Source organism: Gymnoscopelus microlampas (assembly GCF_963454915.1).
Source record: "Gymnoscopelus microlampas genome assembly, chromosome: 15".
Taxonomy (NCBI): Eukaryota; Metazoa; Chordata; class Actinopteri; order Myctophiformes; family Myctophidae; genus Gymnoscopelus; species Gymnoscopelus microlampas.
Genome location: NC_139952.1, coordinates 38,454,292 through 38,475,082, shown reverse-complemented (window position 1 = coordinate 38,475,082; position 20,791 = coordinate 38,454,292). Strand labels below are relative to the sequence as shown.

Genomic DNA, 20,791 nt, shown 5'->3' with positions numbered 1-20,791 from the left:
TAAATAGTTTTGCTTTTTTTTCACAAGGCTTCTCTTCTGGGGGTCCCTGGCACAAAATATTTTCAGATTAGGGCTCACGGCCAAATACACATCATTTTGGGCGTCCTTGACACGAAAAAGTTTGAGAACCACTGAGTTACACAGCAGGGGCAGTTGGGCATTAAAATGACAACAGTGTCAGCTGTAAACTATGACGCTTGCGCTGCCCTTTGCGCTGTATTGAGCTCAGTGTAAGATACAGCCCTTAATGTCCGCCTCCATTCACTTCAGTCCAAGCTCTATATTCTGATATTCAATCAGTTATAGAGTGTTCAGTTAGAGGGGTCTCCCCGTCTCTCCAGCTCTTTAGTAAACAGAAAAGGCATTTTCAGGTCGGCATACCAATTTCATCCACTCAGTAGAGAGAACTCATACGGGATACAGGATAAACAAGTCAAATGGAAATGAATTGAAACTGGAACGCTATAAAATTGAAGCTGATGAGTAGGGTTCTCCCACCTGAAAATGTATTGCCCCTTTATTAGAGAGTTGGAGAGACAGAGAGACCCATGTTGAACAAACACTCTATAGCAGCAATTACGATATAGAGCTTTAACTACAAATAATTATAGTGGAGTAAAAGTACAATAGTATAAAGTATCGGAAACATGAACATGAATTAATCTAAATACCTTGAGTAACTAAGTTATTAAAATAACTCAAGTACTTAGGTATAGTACTTGAGTAAATGTTCTTCGTCCACTGCTGATAACACCATCCCACACCACGTTTTGAGGTGTTCATTGTCCAAAGATAATTGTCTCCACATAGCCTGTGTCTACCCTGCTTGCACCATAATTATGTAATCAAAGTCCTTTATTACATGAAGATAAAAGTAAAGCACTGTTATTTGCTCCCACTGATCAGTGGGAGCAAATAACAGTGTCAGGACTTTACTTTTTTATCTTCTAATGTTAATGTTCTGTCTGTATAATAATGTTCTGCCCCTGTACCACCAGAGAGGATGTGCATGCTCTACGCAGGTGGTTCCCCAAACGTTTTAGCTCAATACCCAAAAGAGAAATTAGACGTTTGCCCAGAACCCAAACTAGTGAAAATAGCAGATCTACAAGCTCACAACGTGTCACTTAACGTTGCGTTGTGAGCTTGTAGATCTGCTATTTTCACTACTTCTTAAACTTAAAATGTATTTGTGGAAATTACTAGATCTTATTTATGAAAGTTGTGATTCTTTTGTTTAAAATGTTTACATATTTTGAAATAATATAGCCTACTGTACATATTTAGTTTTTATGTGAGAAACGGAAAAAAGGAGGACCCATAAAAATTGGGCCCCGACCCACTGTTTGGGAAACAGTGCTCTACAGGGTTCTCACCTTCTTTTTTTTCCTTGGAGCTCTTTAACCACTCTAGAAAGGGGGCCTTCTTACACCTGACAAAAGTTGAGACCCCCCCCCCCACACACACACACACAATGTCAAAAAGATGACACAGGTATCATTCACGCCTGCCATACCAAGGACTGCCACTCTCGACCTCGGCGACGCTCGCCCCCCGCCAAGTGGAGTGGCTGCCAGAGTGATAGACGGCCAACGCTGACAAATGAGGCGATTGAGACGCCGGTGCTTCTGAATCGTGACGGAGAGCTTGGTACGGAGAAGAGAAGAGCCGCCCCCCCCCCCAAAATGTATCTCTTCACCTTCACAAGATAACGGATTGGAGAACTACCTGTCTCTATCATCAGTCTGTCTGTCCCGTCTGTCTAAATCTCCCAACCATATTTAGTGTGGATGAGACTAAGCAAAGTGAAGGGTATGGTACGATACAGTATGTATGTCATCGTTCCTCTCCTCGTCCTCTCTTGCTCTTATCAATCAATCAACTTTATTTGTGTAGACTCAGGGGTCCATTAAAAAACAAATAACAAGACAAACACTATACATACATAAAAAAAACACCTCTACCATTAAAACATCAGCTATTTGCAAGAGAATCATACCAGTGTTTCCAGAAAGTAGACCGATATCTTGTAACACTGAGGCTGGGGTTAGACCGCAGCATAATAATTAATAATAACAAAAGAATTCTGAGACTGAAACTCATTCAGTCGACACATACATCTGTACATGAGGTTTCTCAATAGGGCCTGAAGAGCGTTGACCCCCACATTGCAGAACAACTCACTTAGCCTCCTAGGACCAGACGAATCTGCCAGTGCAAAAACAAAATTGCCCTCTGTGATTTGGGTATGGCACCGCTCCATTGTGAATCCATTTCCTGCTCCCGAAGGGGGTCTGGGGGTGTCCAATCAGGGCCCAGTATTCAAGTATGGGAGACTGTAATTGGTAGTTAGTTGTAGGTCTAACCAATTTTGTCCAGAGCCTTTTGATCCCGCCCCTTGGGTGGAAAAAATCCTCATAGAAGCGCCAGACTCACATCCACGCAGTGATATACAGTAGTGTGGCCACGCAAGGCTACAACTCACTTGTTCATTATAAGCAATCTGAAGCTTATACAGGCTTGCCTTCCTGAACTTAACCCACAAAGGGGCGGTATACAGGGTTGTACAGTATGCTCTGAAGAGGTTTACCTTCACATCACATCTTAGATAGCGGGACTTACAATGAGCGAGCAGGTCGTGGTTCATGGGTATGCTGAAGTGTACGCTTTGACAAGACATGTGTAACTGTATAGAAAGCTGTTATGGGCACACAGCAGCAGGATCAAACACAATACATCATTGCTGTCAGACAGAAACCTCTTTTCAATGCCCTACTTGATCATACTACAGCATCACACACAGAAGCATCAAAAGTAACAGATCCACAAGCTCGAAATAAGGCGCGAATCGACGCGTTTTGAGCTTGTAGATCTGCCATTTTAGATTTTGAATCCTGAAAAGTAACAGTTTTGGACATAACAAGGTTTCACCGCCCAACAGACACATTATATTATTAAAACCTAACAACATCCACAAGCCAATTTATATCCTTCCATAAATTATGCAAATCTCAGCATATGCGTGTGAGTAAGTAAATTTAGCCCCATTTGTCCCATAGATCAAGACCCTACACCTACATCTCCTGTTACTTGTTTAACTGTCCTTCGTGTATCTCGTGTACAACAATGGGTAACCGGGGGAGGATCTGGGAATTGCATGATAACCCAAATGCCCAATGGGCATTGTTCCCAGTGGGCATCAGCCTAGTTTTTATAAAGGATAACTCGGCTTTCAGAAGAAGATCTCGGGCGTTTTCCAATTTCTTCAGATGAGACAGTATATAAGCTGCTTTGAGAACATAAACAACCGCAAGGCAGCTGGAAGCGTTTCATGACGGGCTGGTGATTCACTCTATAGGCTTTGCCGGTCTGCGGTCTTCTGGTCTCGATCCAGCAACATACGGCATCATCCTGCAAGCTGTCTATAGAAATGTGCATGAGCATGACAGCTCTAGAAACCCACGTGTTGAAGAGGCCGCCGTGCCTCTTCAACACACACTGACAGGGAAATGACACCAGCAGCAAGACAAAGTCACCCTATACTCCCTCCTCACTATCTCCATCCGTCTCCTCCTCGTCTACATTCCCCTCACCTCGCCTCTTTCGTCTCTCCTCTTCTCATCGCATTCTAGCAGTATAATACTGTGACGCCAAAAAAGTCACCGGCCCACCCCCCAGGGGCGGAGCCCTGATGAAGACCTTCATCAGGGCGATGTTGGCATTTTGGACCATGTTGGCATTTTTATAGAATAACATTTGTTTTAACGGCCTGCACCGCTGGCGGTCCAGGCACCTAGGCTCAGTGTAGCCTGACAGCGTGTCAGTGGGTTCGAGTCCCGATCCCTACAGCCGTTGATGCATGTCACTCCCCATCTCTCTCTCCCCATTTCCTGTGAACCTGCTGTCCTATCAATAAAGGCATAAAAGCCCCCCAAAAAAAATTAAAAAATATATATGTTTTAACTTTACTTCCACTCTTCCAAATGAATAGTGAGTGCTCGGATCTCCTCTTCCTTTTTAGGTCCACATTATGTTTTCACACCTTTTGGCTGATATGTTACAATAGGCTTTGCGATGAATAAATACATGGTCAATGGGCATTGGTCACCCTACTTTGATACGACTTCAATCAACATACAACAGGCATACAAATTACGCAGTAACAGGCTAATACAAAAAGGTGAAACCCCTGATAATATCATCGCAATCCAAATAGTGTCTAGTTATTTTTCAAATGAGAAAAGTATCAAGTTCGAGTGACCAGTCAAAGTGATCTCAGGAGCTTCTGTATTCTGTTTGTTGCGGAGGAAAGTCTCTCAACACCGCAGGGTGTTAGAGGATGGTTATGACAATGGCGGGGTTGGAAAGGTTTTCGCAGGACAGCTGTCCAGTAGGCTACTCGATTATTGTGGGGAGTTCGTTCTTTATCTAGGCTATTCTCCCTTTGATGTTATCGATGAACCAAGCGTGTTGTTCAGCTTCAGCGATTACAATCCCATACAAATCACATGGATGGACCCTTTGAAAGTTCTTCCATGCCAAAAGTGTCAGGTCCAGGTAGGAAAGAGGCCGACGCTGTCATAATTCCATGGCATTATGAAGGAGCAACGGGTGCCTCTTCTTTCTCCCCCAATAGTGGTGGTGCGTTCCACCTGGACAGTGGAGCCGTTTTTTTTTCCCGGCTGCTGCATTGTTATGTTGTTTCAAGAATGAAAAATCACGTGTGCTGGTTATACTGTGTGTGTGTCATGACGTTGCAAAGCGGGTTTGTGAATGGGGAGACGGACAGACACCTTCACATCTAATCACAAAAGAATCTCAGAATACACATTGACACTCACAAAAGACTCAAGACATCCGCCAGACAGCCGTCGGAGGCAACAATGCAACATGCACGATGTAGAGAGTCGGCCTTGATTCGAGGGCCGGTAGCTTTTTTATCAAATATACAAATATTTGCCCATGGCTGAAGGAAGGCACAGCTTCACTCAGGTAAGGCTCATCGTGCCTTAGAGTAAATCCGCCCCTGCCCTCCCCTCCTCATGAAACATAAAACGATGGAACAGCGGCCAATGTTTCCGGCGTGATACCGTGCACTTCATGTAAATGTTTTCCCTATACACACACACACACAGAGAAAAATTAAGGTGCCACTAGAAACCAAACATGGCTCTTTAGAGTGGGTCCGCGGCCAAATGTATATCAATTTGGGGGTCCTTGGCATGAAAAACTATTGGTTAGAAAGCATTTGTAGAATCGGCCTCAGGTCTTAAGAACCATTTAAGAACCATTATTTTTCTGTACCTGCCCCCTCTCTCACCGATTCCAAAGTAAACCGACACACACAAGAACAGCAAACGTAATCTAATGGATCTTATAATACAGCAGTTCCTGCATGCGTTTTGGTTCTCTGCAGACTGACAGAAAAAGGTGGGGGTGTTGTGGTGGGGGACTATATACAGAAGTTCAAAGACACCATTTGTTCTCCTCTCATTTTCCCAGCCAGCCCGCCCACCCGCCCACCTGCCGGCTCGTCTCACCTGATTCTGTCTGGCACTCTGTGCGTCTGGTTGCCGTCCGTCTGGCAGTTGCCGGCGTACTGGCCGCGGCTGCCGGGCCCCTGGTCCCTGCGGAGCGCCATGGCCCCATGGGTAAGCACAGAGACTCCTTTGGCGATACGTCTGCAGAGGATGGGAGGGAGGGAGGGAGGGAGAGAGAGAGGGAGCGAGAGAGAGAGATTGGATTACATTTTTCTTTCAAGGCAGGTATTGAGAGGCTGGGTGGAGAAAGAGAGAGAGTGCAGATTTCAAAGGATGTCACAAGAGAGAGAGAGAGAGAGAGAGAGAGAGCTATATTGCTTGTTATTCATTATTGTTAGGATACATGTTATTCACTTGTTGTCTGTATACGTAATGTTGTGACTTGTTTGATGTTATTATCTATGTGTGCTGTGGCAATGTAAAACATATTGTATCATACTAATAAAGCATTTTGAAATAATACAAAAACTCAGAGAGAGAGAGAGAGAGAGAGAGAGAGAGAGAGAGAGAGAGAGAGAGAGAGAGAGAGAGAGAGAGAGAGAGAGAGAGAGAGAGAGAGAGAGAGAGAGAGAGAGAGAGAGAGAGATATTTAAGTCACTGTGACATATCAAGTAAGACAGCATTGTGGTTCAGCTTCAGTTTCACAGCCATGACAAATCAATTATAGTAGTATATTTAAAAACACATTTTAATACAATGTCTGCACTGTTTTGTGTTTGTCAAATAACATAACTGCATTTGCCATACAAATGACAGATCTGGGGGTTTATGACTGATTCATTTCCCCCATATGGCTTATTTGGAGCCAGGCTACACACAGTCAGTCAGCCAACCATAACAGCTCCATTTGAGATTCTTTACCACAATAGAATGTCTGGCATATCACATGTTTATGTCAGTGGTTCTCAAAGTGGGGTCCAGCAGGGACCCTCAGGGTTCCTTGACTAGGTTCCACATGGACCCTTACAGATGGTATAACATTTTTAAAATGTTTGAGAACCACTGTTTTATGTCATATTGGTCATTATTACACGGCTTGGTTGAATGCTTGGTTCTGATTTGTCAATCACTAAATTCAATGGTCTGTTCTTTTTGAAGAATTACCACTGAACTCAATAACAGACAGCCAGAACACCTGCCAATATCAATCTGCGCCGCTTGATTTTATGCCATATCCAACATGACAGCCATGTAAATAAGCACACAATGCCATTTACAGCAAAACATTGCTCTCAAGAATGTTTTTGAAAACATTTGAGGTGAGAAATAGACAATCCAGTAACCGAATATTGATTCTATTTTATCAGCACTTTCCGTTGATTTCCAAGGCGGCCCGTTGCACCTGGCATAAATTATTGGAAATACTTTTATAACCGTAAGCAATTAAATCCTTCGATTAGACCCCGGCGAAGGGTCTAATCACCCTGTTTCTCAATAATGACCCGCTCCCCATTTATTATCCCTTGCTTATTAGGCTATTTGACAAGCTATCCCTGTGCTTGTTGCATTTAAAGGAGTAGTTCACCCAAACTATCTCTACTACTCAAACAGAGAGCGTCTCCTTCCCAAACCCCAATGGTTCTAATCAGCCCCCCGCCCACAGGAGTGGCCCAATTCACTCACAACTTGCTACAAAAATCGCTCATGAAAAAATATATAACCTCCTACATTCCATTTTCCACCTTCACATCTGTCTCCTTCTCTAATAATCAAAAAGTGCTATATATTTCATCTCGCACTTTACTTCCGGATGGTTCGTTTTGCACCTTCTTTGCCACATCCGTCACGGGACAGAAACAAGCCCTGCCGTGCTCTATGGAAAACAGTCCAAAAGCGCGCCCAAATGAGCCCAAAATCGCTTACACACAAAGCAGACCTGGCACCCCATTTCAACGTCACAGCAACATGCAGCCAATCAGCGTCGACGGCAACGCAGCCTACGCCAATCATGTGTGAGATCTACAAGCTATGGGGCAGAGACGCCGTGTGCCATGCACCGTATCTTAGCAACAACGAAAGCGCTCACTCTCATTGGTCGTGTCACGCTAAGAGCAGTTCCCAGACAATGGCATCTCAGAGAGCTTGCTGTAGTGTTTATATATCTATGGCTGTAGCCACCAGAGTCAGTCGCAGCGACGACGGACAGGGCGCTGTGATAGTTGCCGTAGCTAACGCTAACGTGGTTGTCATGCCTGCAGCGGCTGTGCAATCACTTTGTCAACAATGCACGTTCGTGCGGTAACTGTTATTATTGCTGCTCCGTTAGTCCATATATCTATGGCTGTAGCCACCAGAGTCAGTCGCAGCGACGACGGACAGGGCGCTGTGATAGTTGCCGTAGCTAACGCTAACGTGGTTGTCATGCCTGCAGCGGCTGTGCAATCACTTTGTCAACAATGCACGTTCGTGCGGTAACTGTTATTATTGCTGCTCCGTTAGTCCATTGTAGATGGTGTATGTTGTGTGTGTCTTCTGGTGTAGCTCCACAGCAACTTACTCCAGTAACTAACGTAATGGCAGGACCGCCCCGTGCAACGCACGTTTAGGCTGCATTATGGTCATGTAGTAATTTCAGATCATTTCGGTCCGATTAGGGCAGTGGCTAACCCCCCCCCCCCCCCCCAAATAATCATATTTGAACTGGGGACCCCCCCAATTTTGTTTGACTCCGTTCCACAAGTCAATATTGTGAAAATAGCAGATCTACAAGCTCACAACGCCTCACGTTGAGAGGCGTTGTAAGCTTGTAGATCGTCTATTTTCAACATGTTTGCCTCTTTCTTAAATTTTTTGACAATGTGGCCAAAGTTTTATAGTATAGTTTGTTGACTACTTTTGTTGCAGTAATGGTATTTTCCTTTACTTTAGCTTTTTTATTGTCTCCGCCAGGCCGAAAGGGATGGCGCGAGAGTATGTTTAACCCCCTGTCCGTCCGACGGTCTGTGGATAGCTAATCTCCCGCATCGTTGGCTTGATCGCAGCGCAACTGTGCACACACACTCCCTGGATGCCAATTCAGAACCTCTGCCCCATTTCTTTCACATGGCCCTGTTATAGTGCCACCAGGAGGCCGCTTTTTGCAAAACACATTTTCTCACAGTACTGCTACATATTTTGTCCTAACATCACGCACATCGATACACAGTATCTCTATAGTCTATAAAAAAACACGGTATTTCAGATTTCTCATTTTCCATCCTGATTGACTAAAAATGGCTTCCAAAGTTTCCAGGACTGCTCCGTTTTGACCAAAATGCCTCAAATTATGAACACAGCATGCACTTTCCGTGCAAATTTGCACCCACATTCCCACTATGCCGAGCAAGAAATTCCACTTGAGATTTTTCTAATCAGCCTCATGGTGGCGCTATAACAGTCCGATTTGTGTTTTTACCTATACCTGCACCAATCTGTGTAAAACTTTGTATGTGCACTCTCTAGAGGTCAAGGAAAAACCTTTCCCCTGCATTTCTCACATCTACCTTTTATAGCTCTACCAGGAGGCCGCCTTATGTACAACATATTTCTTTACATTACTCCTTCCGATTTTATCTACATTTCACGCAAATCGGTACACATGATCTCTATAGTCATGTGATCAAGACCGATCTGTTTAATCTTTCATATTCCATCCCGATTGGCTAAGATTCACATCTAAAGTTTGCACAAAATGCCGCAAATCATGAATGCAGCGTCCGATTGTGGTCAACTTTGCACGCACATTCACACTATGTTGAGGAACAAGTGCTACCATTTTAACATTAGCCTGTGGGGGGTCCCCACCGACTCTACCTGGCCCTTAGGTGGGCCCCACCTAGGCAATTCTATGTGGGGCCCAGGTGGGTCTTAACTGCGATGCCCATGCGGGCTATAAGTCGCTTCTACCTGGCCCTTAGGTGGGCCCCAACTAGCCACGTTTATGTGGGACCAAGGCGGGTCCTAACTGGGTTTGCCCATGCAGGCTTTAACTGGGTTCTACCTGGGCCCTAGGTGTACCCTAACCAACCAGAGTGCAGTGCCCATCGCTCCAAATGTTGTGACGTCAGGGCTCTCAATACTGCACATTGGTGGAGGAGGAGGGCCCGCAGGGCGCCCGCACACATCGCTGAACCAATGGTAGCCCACGGATGTTTCCTCTGGAGATTTAAAATCTGCCCCTCTATGCCACATATCATCCGCGCTACAGGGTCTTCACTGACCGAGCCACGGCCCCACTGGCCCTCATGACGCTATGCCACTTATATGCGCTGCCAAGTGGCCGCGGGCGCTACGTGGGCGTGGCGGCGGGCTAGACGCGAGGCCCTGCGTAGCAGGGCCGAGCTTCTAGTTCTATCAATTACACACCCCATGAGGCCTTGAATTCATGGAGATTTTTTTGTTTTTGTCGCATTCCTGGGCCAATAATTTGATGTCCGGGTCATCGGTCAATAGGAGACTATGTAGGAGACTAGACTCCACCAGTCATCAAATTATTGGCATAGGAATGCAACAAAAACAACTCCATGAATTCAAGGCTTCATGGGGTGTGTAATTGATAGAAAATAAGTATTTTTTTGGGTGTACTACACCTTTAAGCTTTGGTAGCATAACATCAATACAATAACAGCTCAATACAATATGCAGCTCATGATCACCAGGCCCAAAAAAACAAATTTCACAAGTGGGGATATATCAGACTGAGCTAAAAATAAAATAAAATAAAGTGTCCTGGAAAGCAGCAGCAGGAGAGACAAATCCTTCATCATCTTGACAGCCCAAGATGGCTGCTGGACAGTGAAGCACTTTGATAAAGCACAGGGAAACGGGGACAGGATGTCCAGGAGGATATTCACACAGAGGTGCTAAGTGATGTGGAATGAATTCACATCGCCCCAGTCCTGACATAATACTGTAACGTTTGGAATCAGTGGTGGAAAGATTAATCTCATGTTTTGCTTGTAACTTTCCTCTTCCACCCCGGATTTGAACCCGGTTTCCTGCGCACTTAAGTGCTGACATTTTTACCATTGAGCCAATTGAGCTAATTAATTAGAGCCTGCCTGCTTGCTCAGGGGATAAATGAATCTTGACTTCAGGTCAACATTCGTGTCAGATCCTGTTTCTAGGTGAGCCTTTGACACGATCTAAATGTCTCAATAGAAGAGCAGGGAGACCAAATGTACAAAATGTTTGTTTTATTGATGCCAGAGATACAGATGGCCGTGATATGTATATATGAACTTACTTGCACTAATTATTTGATCATCTAAAATGCAATAACTAATTTACATGCTGTGCCAGAATACAAATTGGCGACAGATGTGTAGGACAGCGTACGTTAGCATTTAACCAAAGTGCTAGTGACGACGGGGGTCATCTCCATAAGGCGTCCCTTATGGGATCCACAGTCTTCTGCTGCATGCACGGTCACTGTGTTTTATGGGGAGCAGGTGGCGTTAATGTTGTCTACACTGCTGTGTTTTCTTCTGTACTTTCTGTGCTGAATGGCTCACATCTGCTAAATGTGTACTAGCCGCTTAGTGTGCTAATGGTATAACACAACCCAATGACCCAGGGATGGAGGGAGGGAGAGAGAGAGAGAGAGAGAGAGAGAGAGAGAGAGAGAGAGAGAGAGAGAGAGAGAGAGAGAGAGAGAGAGAGAGAGAGAGAAGCAGAGACAGGGGTAGGGCTGCAACTATCGAGTATTTTCGTAGCAATTATTCAATCGATTATTTTTTTAATTAATGGAATAATTGAGAAGCACCTTTTGCATATATGGGACCGACCGACTTTTAACTCTGCACGCACATCGGCAAGGACTCGAGGACTTATCTGTTGAGTCGTGGTTGTCCAGAACCGCCGATCTGACCGATATGCCCATATATCATATCCTGATGACATCAGGGATCTCCATATATGGGCATAAAAGGGACAAGGACTGACAGATACAGAGATGGTAAATGGTGCATATATACAGCGCTTTTATCCAAAGCGCTTTTATAGATTGTGCATTACATTCACACACACCAATGGCGGAGGAAACCATGCAAGGCACCAACCTGCTCATCGGGAGCAATTAGGGGTTCAATGTCTTGCTCAAGGACACTTCGAGACTAACTGTGGGGGAGCCCGGAATCGAACTGGGAACCTTGCGGTTTCCAGTTCACTCTACCCGGCCACTCTACCCCTGAGCCAATGCCGCCCCATAAGATCTCCATATATCGGGATAAAAGGCACACAGACAGACGGGCACAACGGGTACTCTGACAAAGCCCCCTGCATAGCAGTATTAGTATTTATAAAACCCACAGACAGCATTGCAACACGTTGTGAGCCAAACAAGTAGATCTGCTATTTTTGCTACTTTCGTGTGAGTAGAATGACAAAGACTCATTAACGAAACAAAAAAAGAAACAGGTTGAAACATGGATATACAAGGTTTCTGCCCGGTAGCAGCTGTGCTTTAATACAACCTACATTTTAATATTCTCTACACTTGTCGTATCTGCATTTCTTATAACTGGCAGCCTGCTTTTGGTATATTTCTACCGGCCCGCCTCTGCAGAGTGAAATGAGAACAGACAGATAGAGACAGAGGGCTAGTTTCAGTAAGCCTTCTGCGCCTCATTTTGAATGCAGCTGGAAATATGCATGTTATTTATCAAACAGTCACACCAGCCGGGAAAAGCAGCATGCTTGTTATCTTAAGCACACCTTGCGGGTCATCTCAAAATATGCATCACTCCTTTATGCATAATAAGGGGGGCCGCGGGGGGGGGACTTGCAAAATGACAGGAGGAGATACAGTATGTAGCCTATTAATGTTTTGTAAGTTCAAGGTACCCTTTTCTGGTATGGGACGGACACTCCAGGCGCTTGACACATCCCATATGTCAGACCTCTCTGGACACCACCGATATGCACCAAAGCATGATACAAATGGTAAATGGCGCATTTACACTTTATCCAAAGGGCTTTACAATGTGTGCATTATACAGTGCATTCACGATGAGCATGTTCGTGCTTTGCATGGATCCATTGTATAGGTCCTATACCAATGGATCCATGCAAAGCACGAACCTGCTCATCGTGAGCCGTTAGGGGTTCAGTGTCTTCAGACAAGGACACTTCCGACACTATAAACCCATGTAGAGCCGTGAGATCGAATCGGGGAACCTTCTGTTTCCCAAGCAGCTACTCTGTCTCCTGACTGAGCCACTGCCGCTACACACCCTCACTCCCCAAAACGGCCTATCGTGACTGCTTGGGACCAGTGGTGGAAGAAGTACTAAGATATTTTACTTAAGTAAAAGTACCACTACCACAATATAAAAATACTCTCTTACAATGTAAAAGGCTTGTGTTCAAACTGTTGCATGAGTGAAAGTACAAAAGTATTGGCATCATAATATACTTAAAGTACCAAAAGTAAAAGTACTAATGTTTGAAAATAGCAGATCTACAAGCTCACAACGCGTCGCATCGCGACGCATTGTGAGCTTGTAGATCGGCTATTTTCAAATCGCCAAAATGTATATAGGGTTGAAGTGGTTAATGTATGTTTTGTAATAACAATAATCAAAATCTAAAAAGTAACTAGTAAGTAAAGTTTCCAAATAATTGTAAGGGAGTAAAAGTACAATATTTTCTTCTGAGATGTAGTGGAGTAGAAGTAAAAGTACTGAAAATTGGAAATACTCCAGTAAAGTCAAAATACCTCAAAATTGTACTTAAGTACAGTACTTGAGTAAATGTACTTAGTTACTTTACACCACTGCTAGTCAAACCACGGCATAACCATGCCATTGTTTCCATCGCCTGGACGGACCATCCGTCCAGGCTATGGGATGTCAATGTGTCACCCTCAACTACTGTGAATATGGCAACTACAAACTATCAAAACATATTGTTCGAATAGTCTATCATACATTTTAGTTTTTTTGTATAGTAATAATTGTAAGTGAATTGAGTTATGGTGACATTACAATACTGATTTGGCTGGGGACCTCTTGAAATGATTTACAGCTGTACAAGACGCAGCTGGAACAGACAGGAATACAAGTTCTAAGGAAACTAGACTATAGGGAACGTACTGTAATACACAAAGATATAATAGACAAGACAATGAATGAGGCACAAAGTGACACATGCGTCTCTACTGTGACACACTGTTACCAACTGTTTTGTTTGTTTGTTGGTTTCTGTCTGGGATAATCTCGCAAACCATTGGACGGCTAAGTGAATCAGAATATTTAACTTCAATTTTATAATGTAAGTGAATGGCAGTTGGATCGTGCTGAAACCTTGTAGATGTGTCATAAATGACTGGCTTTTTCTTCTTTCTTTTTTTTTTTTTTACAAATGATTATTGGAGCCACACTGCAGATGGTCCTGTCGTTTCCCCTTCCATCAACTAACACATTTACAGAAACAGAAAACGCAAGCAGAAACGATAACGCAAGTCATCAAATCACAAATGTGACAAGATATCCCAGATTCAGCCGTTTCAATGCCACCTATAGCCCCCACCTGCTCTCCCTACAGTGGCCCATCACTGGATTGTTGTGGCCTGGCCAGTATTTTATAATGAGCAACCTTTTCTTTTCTGTGTCTTTTTATGGGGCTTGGTCACTGGAGAAGATGTTGTCACTGTACGGATTTTTTTTTAAACAACAACATTAAAAAAAACTTGACACTGTGCTTTTTTTATCCCCAAAACATGAATAAAAAGTAAGAATAAGCATAAAGATAAGCAATATAAAAAAAACTGGATGCGATAGAAATAAAAGTTAGGGTTGGGGTCTTTCTTGTCCAAGAGAATATCTTATCTTTAAGCAGCAGTGTCCAAAATGTGCAGGTGCAATGTACAGATACAATACCTTATCTTTTAGCAGCTGTGCACAAGCAAAGGCATTCTATAATATCCTGCATCTTTCTAACTTTAGCAGCAGTGTCAAGTGACCCAAGTCAAATGTGCAAACAAATTAAGGCATGTATATATACATAAGAAAGAAGAGTCACTTGTCTATCACATTCCGTTATTAAAAGAAAAAAAAAAATGTTTTTGACCATGACCTCATTTAGGGCTCTGACAGCCACAGGAGGAAAGAACTCTCTCTAAGCTCTCTCTGCTACTTGCCCTGATGGAGACCAGTTTGGTCAAAACATGTTGGATTGTATATATATTTTTTGTAATATAATGATTAAAGTACATTGATTTTAGGGCTCGGATCGTTTTCTCTTTTTCCAACTCTCTAAGCCGTGAGCCCTGCAGCTGTGAGGCATCTCAAGCGTTTGCCATTTCACATCATCACAAACAATCTGCTGCTATATAGGATGATGTTTGTCCTTCATAATTCTTTTTGCCCTGCTTCAAGCACCTGCTCTTCTATATTATGTCCTGCAGAGAGACGAGAGAAAGCTCCCTGTGGTGGTGTGCTCAGCTGACTCCACAACCGTCCGCAGCAGTATGCTGCAACGTTTCAGAATTTCAAAGGCCTGCCGTTGGTAATTCATGGGCAAATCAGTGGGAAATCCAAACATTTTCATGGAGAAAGTGTGCCACTTGCCAGGTGTGAAATGGCACCTGTTGTGAAATGGTGTCATTTCAAACAAAGGCTAATCAGGCATGAATAGGGGGAAAACCTGTGTCTTTTCAGGGAACTTTCTGGGAAAGATCAGGAAAGTGTGAAGAGTTTGGCTGTCTTATCTGTAGGCCCTGTGGAAGATCTCTGCCCATGACCCCTGAACCAGACACTCTGGGTTGTGGCAGCGTAGAGAGATCTTAGGATCTTGTCTTACATGCACGTGCCGTGCGTACCGGCGAGAGTGCGCTCAACTTACTCTGAACGTTAGCACCCTGACGCGCCCGCTTTGACGACAAGTTTATAAGAGCCACTCTCTGTAGATAGATACTATGCTGAAACAACTACACTGCATAATAAAACATTTTCTTAGCACCTTGTGCAAAATGCAAGCACATTCCAGACCGTCAAACATACAGCAGAACAGATAAGAAAGACAGGGAGAGAGATAGGAAAGAGCCAGATAATCATAGCCGTCAATATTAATACACTTTCCCTAGTCTCACGAGCCAGACTGTTGCCTCCAACAGTTTTCAAATGCTTCAGTCATACAGTTTCGTCTGTACGGTCGCGCAAATTTAAATCAAAATAATATACCCGTAAGCATACAGTATATAGCCTGCTGCTTATCAGAAATGGAAATTCGAAAATAAAATGTAAAGATGTTTTAAAATATATTTTCGTGAACGGAAATGACTGATTATTCACAAAGAAGAGTAACATCATGATTATAAGAAGTAGGGAAGACGGTAAACTGTAATTCTGGCAGTCTGGCACTGCCCTTAAGGTCTGTGATGAGGTCAAAAGTGCACAGGCCATAATTTAACAAATGACCCATCTGATGATGGGGCCATCTACAAGCAACGTAGAATGTTATATGCACAAGCTAACACGATTGTTCGTAAGTTTAGTATGTGTTGAGCGCCTTCTGTAAAGTCCACACTATTCAAAGCTTTTTGCACACCTATGTATACTGCTCACTTGTGGTGGCGGTACAGAAAGAGCAGCATGCAGAAACTCAATGTGGCTTATAATGATGGCATGAGACTGCTGCTTAAAGTGCCACGATGCAGCAGTGCAAGGCAAATGTTTGTCAGTATCGGTGTAGTTCCGGACTATATATAGCATTTGGAGATTGTGGAATAGTTGTCTGGCTACGCGAGACTACACTTTCTACAACTCTTTCCCATTTAAATGTTCCTCCTCTCTCTTGCTCCATCCATCACCCTGACCCCGTCAGTCACCCCACCCCCACAATGGCACCACCCGCCCCCCTACCTGCGTGCCTCATCCCTCCAGCCCTGGGGGCGGATGGCAAACAGGGCCTTGGGCAGGCCTTCCAGGCCCAGACCGGACAGAGCCGGCCCCACGGCAAACCACATGTGGCTGGAACCAGCCTGATCGGCAGCCCAGGCCGCCCGGAACACCTGCTCCGCCTCCTCCTGGGAACAGTACAGCAGACGCACCTGGACAGAGAGAGAGAGAGGGAGAGAGAGAGAGAGAGAGAGAGAGAGAGAGAGACAGAGAGAGACAGAGAGAGACAGAGAGAGACAGAGAGAGAGAGAGACATTCATTTATTCAGATCAAAATTGTTCTACATTTCTGTCGGGCAAAAGAAACCTCTTATCTCCATATTGTAACTTTTTATGTTTTTGGGTAAATTAATGCCCAAAGCATCAAAAATAGCAGATCTACAAGCTTGAAATGTGGCGCAAAGCAACACATTTTGAGCTTGTCGATCTGCTAGTTTTGATATTTTTGCATTTGAATCCTGAAAAGTGACAGTTTTGAACATAATGAGGTTTCCACCCGACAGAGACGATTTACTATAGTTTCAGTTTCAAAGACGGACAGTACAATGTGGAACTAGAACAATGTATTAAACCAACAGATCTGCAAAAGTAGTTTCCATATCCTATGGGCATTTTCAGTAAATGTTCCCCTGAGAATAGGGATGCTAGAGTAAAAGCGGTTCAAGTAAAAACAAAAAAGTTTCATTTGATTTGGTGGCCCCCCTGTAGTAACTCTGAGGACCCCTGGGGGTATTTTTGCATTATTTAGTGTATAATCCCTCCTCTATTGTTTTTGCATTGGATGTTTGCCTCCTTGGGCACCTTATTAAGTATTTAAAATAATAATTAACAACCCCTGTGTGTGTGTGTGTGTGTGTGTGTGTGTGTGTGTGTGTGTGTGTGTGTGTGTGTGTGTGTGTGTGTGTGTGTGTGTGTGTGTGTGTGTGTGTGTGTGTGTGTGTGTGTGTGTGTGTGTGTGTGTGTGTGTGTGTGTGTGTGTGTGTGTGTGTGTGTGTGCGTGTGTGTGCGTGCACGTGTTTTTCAAACACCCTTATTGTGTGTGTGAAACGAATAAAGTATACTTGAAAATACAGCAATGTAGCTTTTGACGGGACCGTACCTATGTTCCCCGGGTCCTATGTTCCCCGCTTTCCTAGGGAGAGCGGGGAACATAGGACCTAACCTAAACCTAACCCTAACCTTAGTGGGGGAACATAGAACCCGGGGAACATAGGGATGACCCCCTTTTGACAATTAGCTGCCCAGCTACATGGTGAAACATGTAGCTTAAATACTTGAAATAAACATCATTCAGAAAGTAGTGCTTCTACCCCCACAAGCTACTGGGAAATGCACTTGTAGTTAAACCTCTAGTCCAACACTGCATAACAGTGCATATCATCATTCACCTGTGGCTGATACATATAGCCCATCAGAATTGGGGAGTTTAAACATAAATACAAATTGAGTTTCTTCCCATTTATGTTGACCTTTTAAATTATTAAAATAAAGGTTTATCCATGTGTGGATAACCAAAACACATTCATGCAATGAGTTTCAGAAGCACGATGGATTGTTTGTTTGTACCACGCCCATCAATACAGCTGTTTGAATGTGTCAAGGGAGAATCAACGAGCCCTCTGAGCATCCATCCAAAGAGCCATGTCCCTGTCAGACAATCCTATGGTAAAACTCAGAAAACCTGACATTGGAAACATTGGAGTACACAAAATACCCAATAACATGACCTTATAACAATGAAAACCGGTGAATCACTTTGAACTGAATTAATGTGTGTCTGGGTTTTATTGAACAACTATGAATATGGGATATATTTTTTTTATCAGGCAACACAGCCTTGATTTCCCCTTTCCCAAGCCTTCTTAATACATTTGACAGATATAGAATCCTTAGAAAAGAAATTCACAAATTTGGTTGTTAAGCTTCTTACTGTGTCTGGCGAAAGAGAAAGCAATTCTATCCGCTATCCCTGATCCCTCTCATCCCCTCCATGATGAGCTAGCGGGGAGCACATTCAGACGCAGACTCATCATCCCCCCAGCACAAAACAAAGCGGCTTGGACAGTCCTTTGTGCCAGAAGCCATGGCTCCCACAACCAAGCCTGACCCCCTGCTTGACGCTGGTGCATTTGACTACTGGGGCGAACGCATTGAGGTTAAAGGTTTGACACTCACTTATATTCACCCAGTGGCCTTGTGGTTAGAGCGTCCGCCTTGAGATTGGGAGGTTAAGGTTCGATCCCCGGTCGGGTCACACCAACGACTTTAAAAACAAATGGGACCCAATGCCTCCCTGCTTGGCACTCAGAATCAAGGGTTGGATTGGGGGCAAGTCCCTGCGACATACTAGTCATGTCCATGGGGGTGTACTTGTACATCAAGCAGCTGCCTCTCGCTACAGAAACAGGAGGCTCTTGACCTATGGGGCCACATGGCTCGGAAAGGCTTACTTACTCATATTCACTCATACATTCAGACATACATTCACTGTTGATGGGCTGTACACATTATTTTCCTGATATCCACTGTAGAAGGCCGGCTGACACAATACAGTTTCATAATCATTGTTGATAGTTCTGTGCATATATCCTGTTCATGTCTGTCTGTCTAATCTTAACCGCTGGACTGATTGGCACCAAACTTGGATGACACCCGCTGCCCAAAATGTTCAAATTAGCCTCATGGTGGCGTCACTACCAGCCCGCTTTACATTTGGGTCTATAACTCTTCAGGCATGTTTGTACAATCAAAATGTATTTTTCCAGAGGATTCCATTGCAACGCCCCACATAGGCCGAATTAGACAATGTGCAATTTTGCAGTTTTCTTTCTAGGCTGCTCCTCCTACAGATTTTCTCCAAAACATGAATCACTACACATTATCTTTGGAGTCAGAGATTTTTTTAATTTTTGGTATTCCATAATGATTGGCTGTAATAGCCTTCCAAAATATGGGGCCTATTTTACAAAAAAAAAATCCACAAATCATGAACCAATCAACGCCACATATGAATCACTTGGGGCCTCTACAAAATGTCAATGTAATGTCAGATTTTAGTGCTATATTAAATATCAAAAGGAGACTCTCCCTGTCTCACTGCCGATACTAAATGGCTCTGATGAGATATTATTTGTTATGACAGAAGATTTAGTCAGCACTGTAAATCATTATAATCCATTCCACCAAAACCTTTTCAAATACATTTTGACTTTGTCAAATAGATAGTCATTCCTGCCACTCCGGTGGCTGGTAAGACTGCATACCAACATAAATAAGGCTATAGCGCTTCCCACTGCAGTCCCGGTTTTCAAACCCACAACCCAAGGCTTTTTGCTGCATGTCATCCTCATTCTCTCTACCAGCGTTCCTCTCTTTCGCTATCCAATATCCAAATGTCACCATCAAATATTACTAGAAACTGTCCATTACAGCCCAAGCATGCCATAAAGAATGAAGTCAAGTTATGTGATACAGCAGCAAATACAGTAAGGCATTAAATATTTATTGTCTATCTTTCTTCTGGTGTGAACTGTGAAGAAAAATGTCTCAAAACGTTATATTCCCCAAAAATAAATATCCATTGAACTGCGCAGGCGTACTTGTATTCAATAATGAGTCTTATATCGTTGTTGTCAGGGCCGAAACGTCTCCATATTTTAACTTTTTGTGTTTTTTTGTAAATTAATGCCCTACTTGATCACACTACAACGTCACACAAAGGCATCAAAAGTAGCAGATCAACAAGCTCAAAACGTGTCGCTTCGCACCACGTTTTCGAGCTTGTAGATCTGCTACTTTTGCTGTTTTTGAATTTGAATCCTGAAAAGTAACAGTTTTGGACATATGAGGTTTTCCACCCGACAGACGAAATGAGCCTCACCCACTGAGCACTGAGCGACAGTGCACTGCGTGTCAACGACACACTATCAATCTGTTGTCGCCTTTACTCTAGAAGCCAATTATTTTTTGTAATTTTTTGTGCATCAAAATTGGGCAAGGAAATAGGCTTATTATCAGCAGGATTGATGGGATATTTTCCCTTTTTCAATAACAGACACACATTTGCCTCATAAAAAGAAGGTGGAATTGTGTTATTTTCTGCAATTGAATTGAATCCTGCTCCAACTCATGCAGTTCCAAACCCATCTAGTCCAGGGCATTTAGCAGTGGGAAATGCCTTAATTGCTTCTAAAACTCAGCAACAGAAAACATTATGCCCAGAACACACTGATTGCTCTCTTTTTAAATGAGGCAACGTTAAGGTACTAAAGAAGAGAGTAATGTGTCTCTGTCTCTTTGCTGGAGAAGAAGAAGATGTATTGGCATTCTTTAAATATTAATGTCTTGTTGATCAGTCAGTAAATGTCTGGTTTGG

General features: G+C 43.5%; 1 protein-coding gene across 1 annotated transcript in view; it reads right to left on the bottom strand.

The window, feature by feature from the left end:
• The window catches only part of grin2da (glutamate receptor, ionotropic, N-methyl D-aspartate 2D, a), a gene marked incomplete at both ends in the record, with an annotated part of 226,422 nt that overhangs the window by 143,385 nt on the left and 62,246 nt on the right, over positions 1-20,791 (bottom strand). Inside the window, 2 exons of the mRNA XM_084080470.1 lie at positions 5,541-5,681; positions 16,382-16,569. Of these exons, the coding sequence (XP_083936596.1) occupies positions 5,541-5,681; positions 16,382-16,569 (329 nt within the window). The remainder of the gene's footprint in view (positions 1-5,540; positions 5,682-16,381; positions 16,570-20,791) is intronic.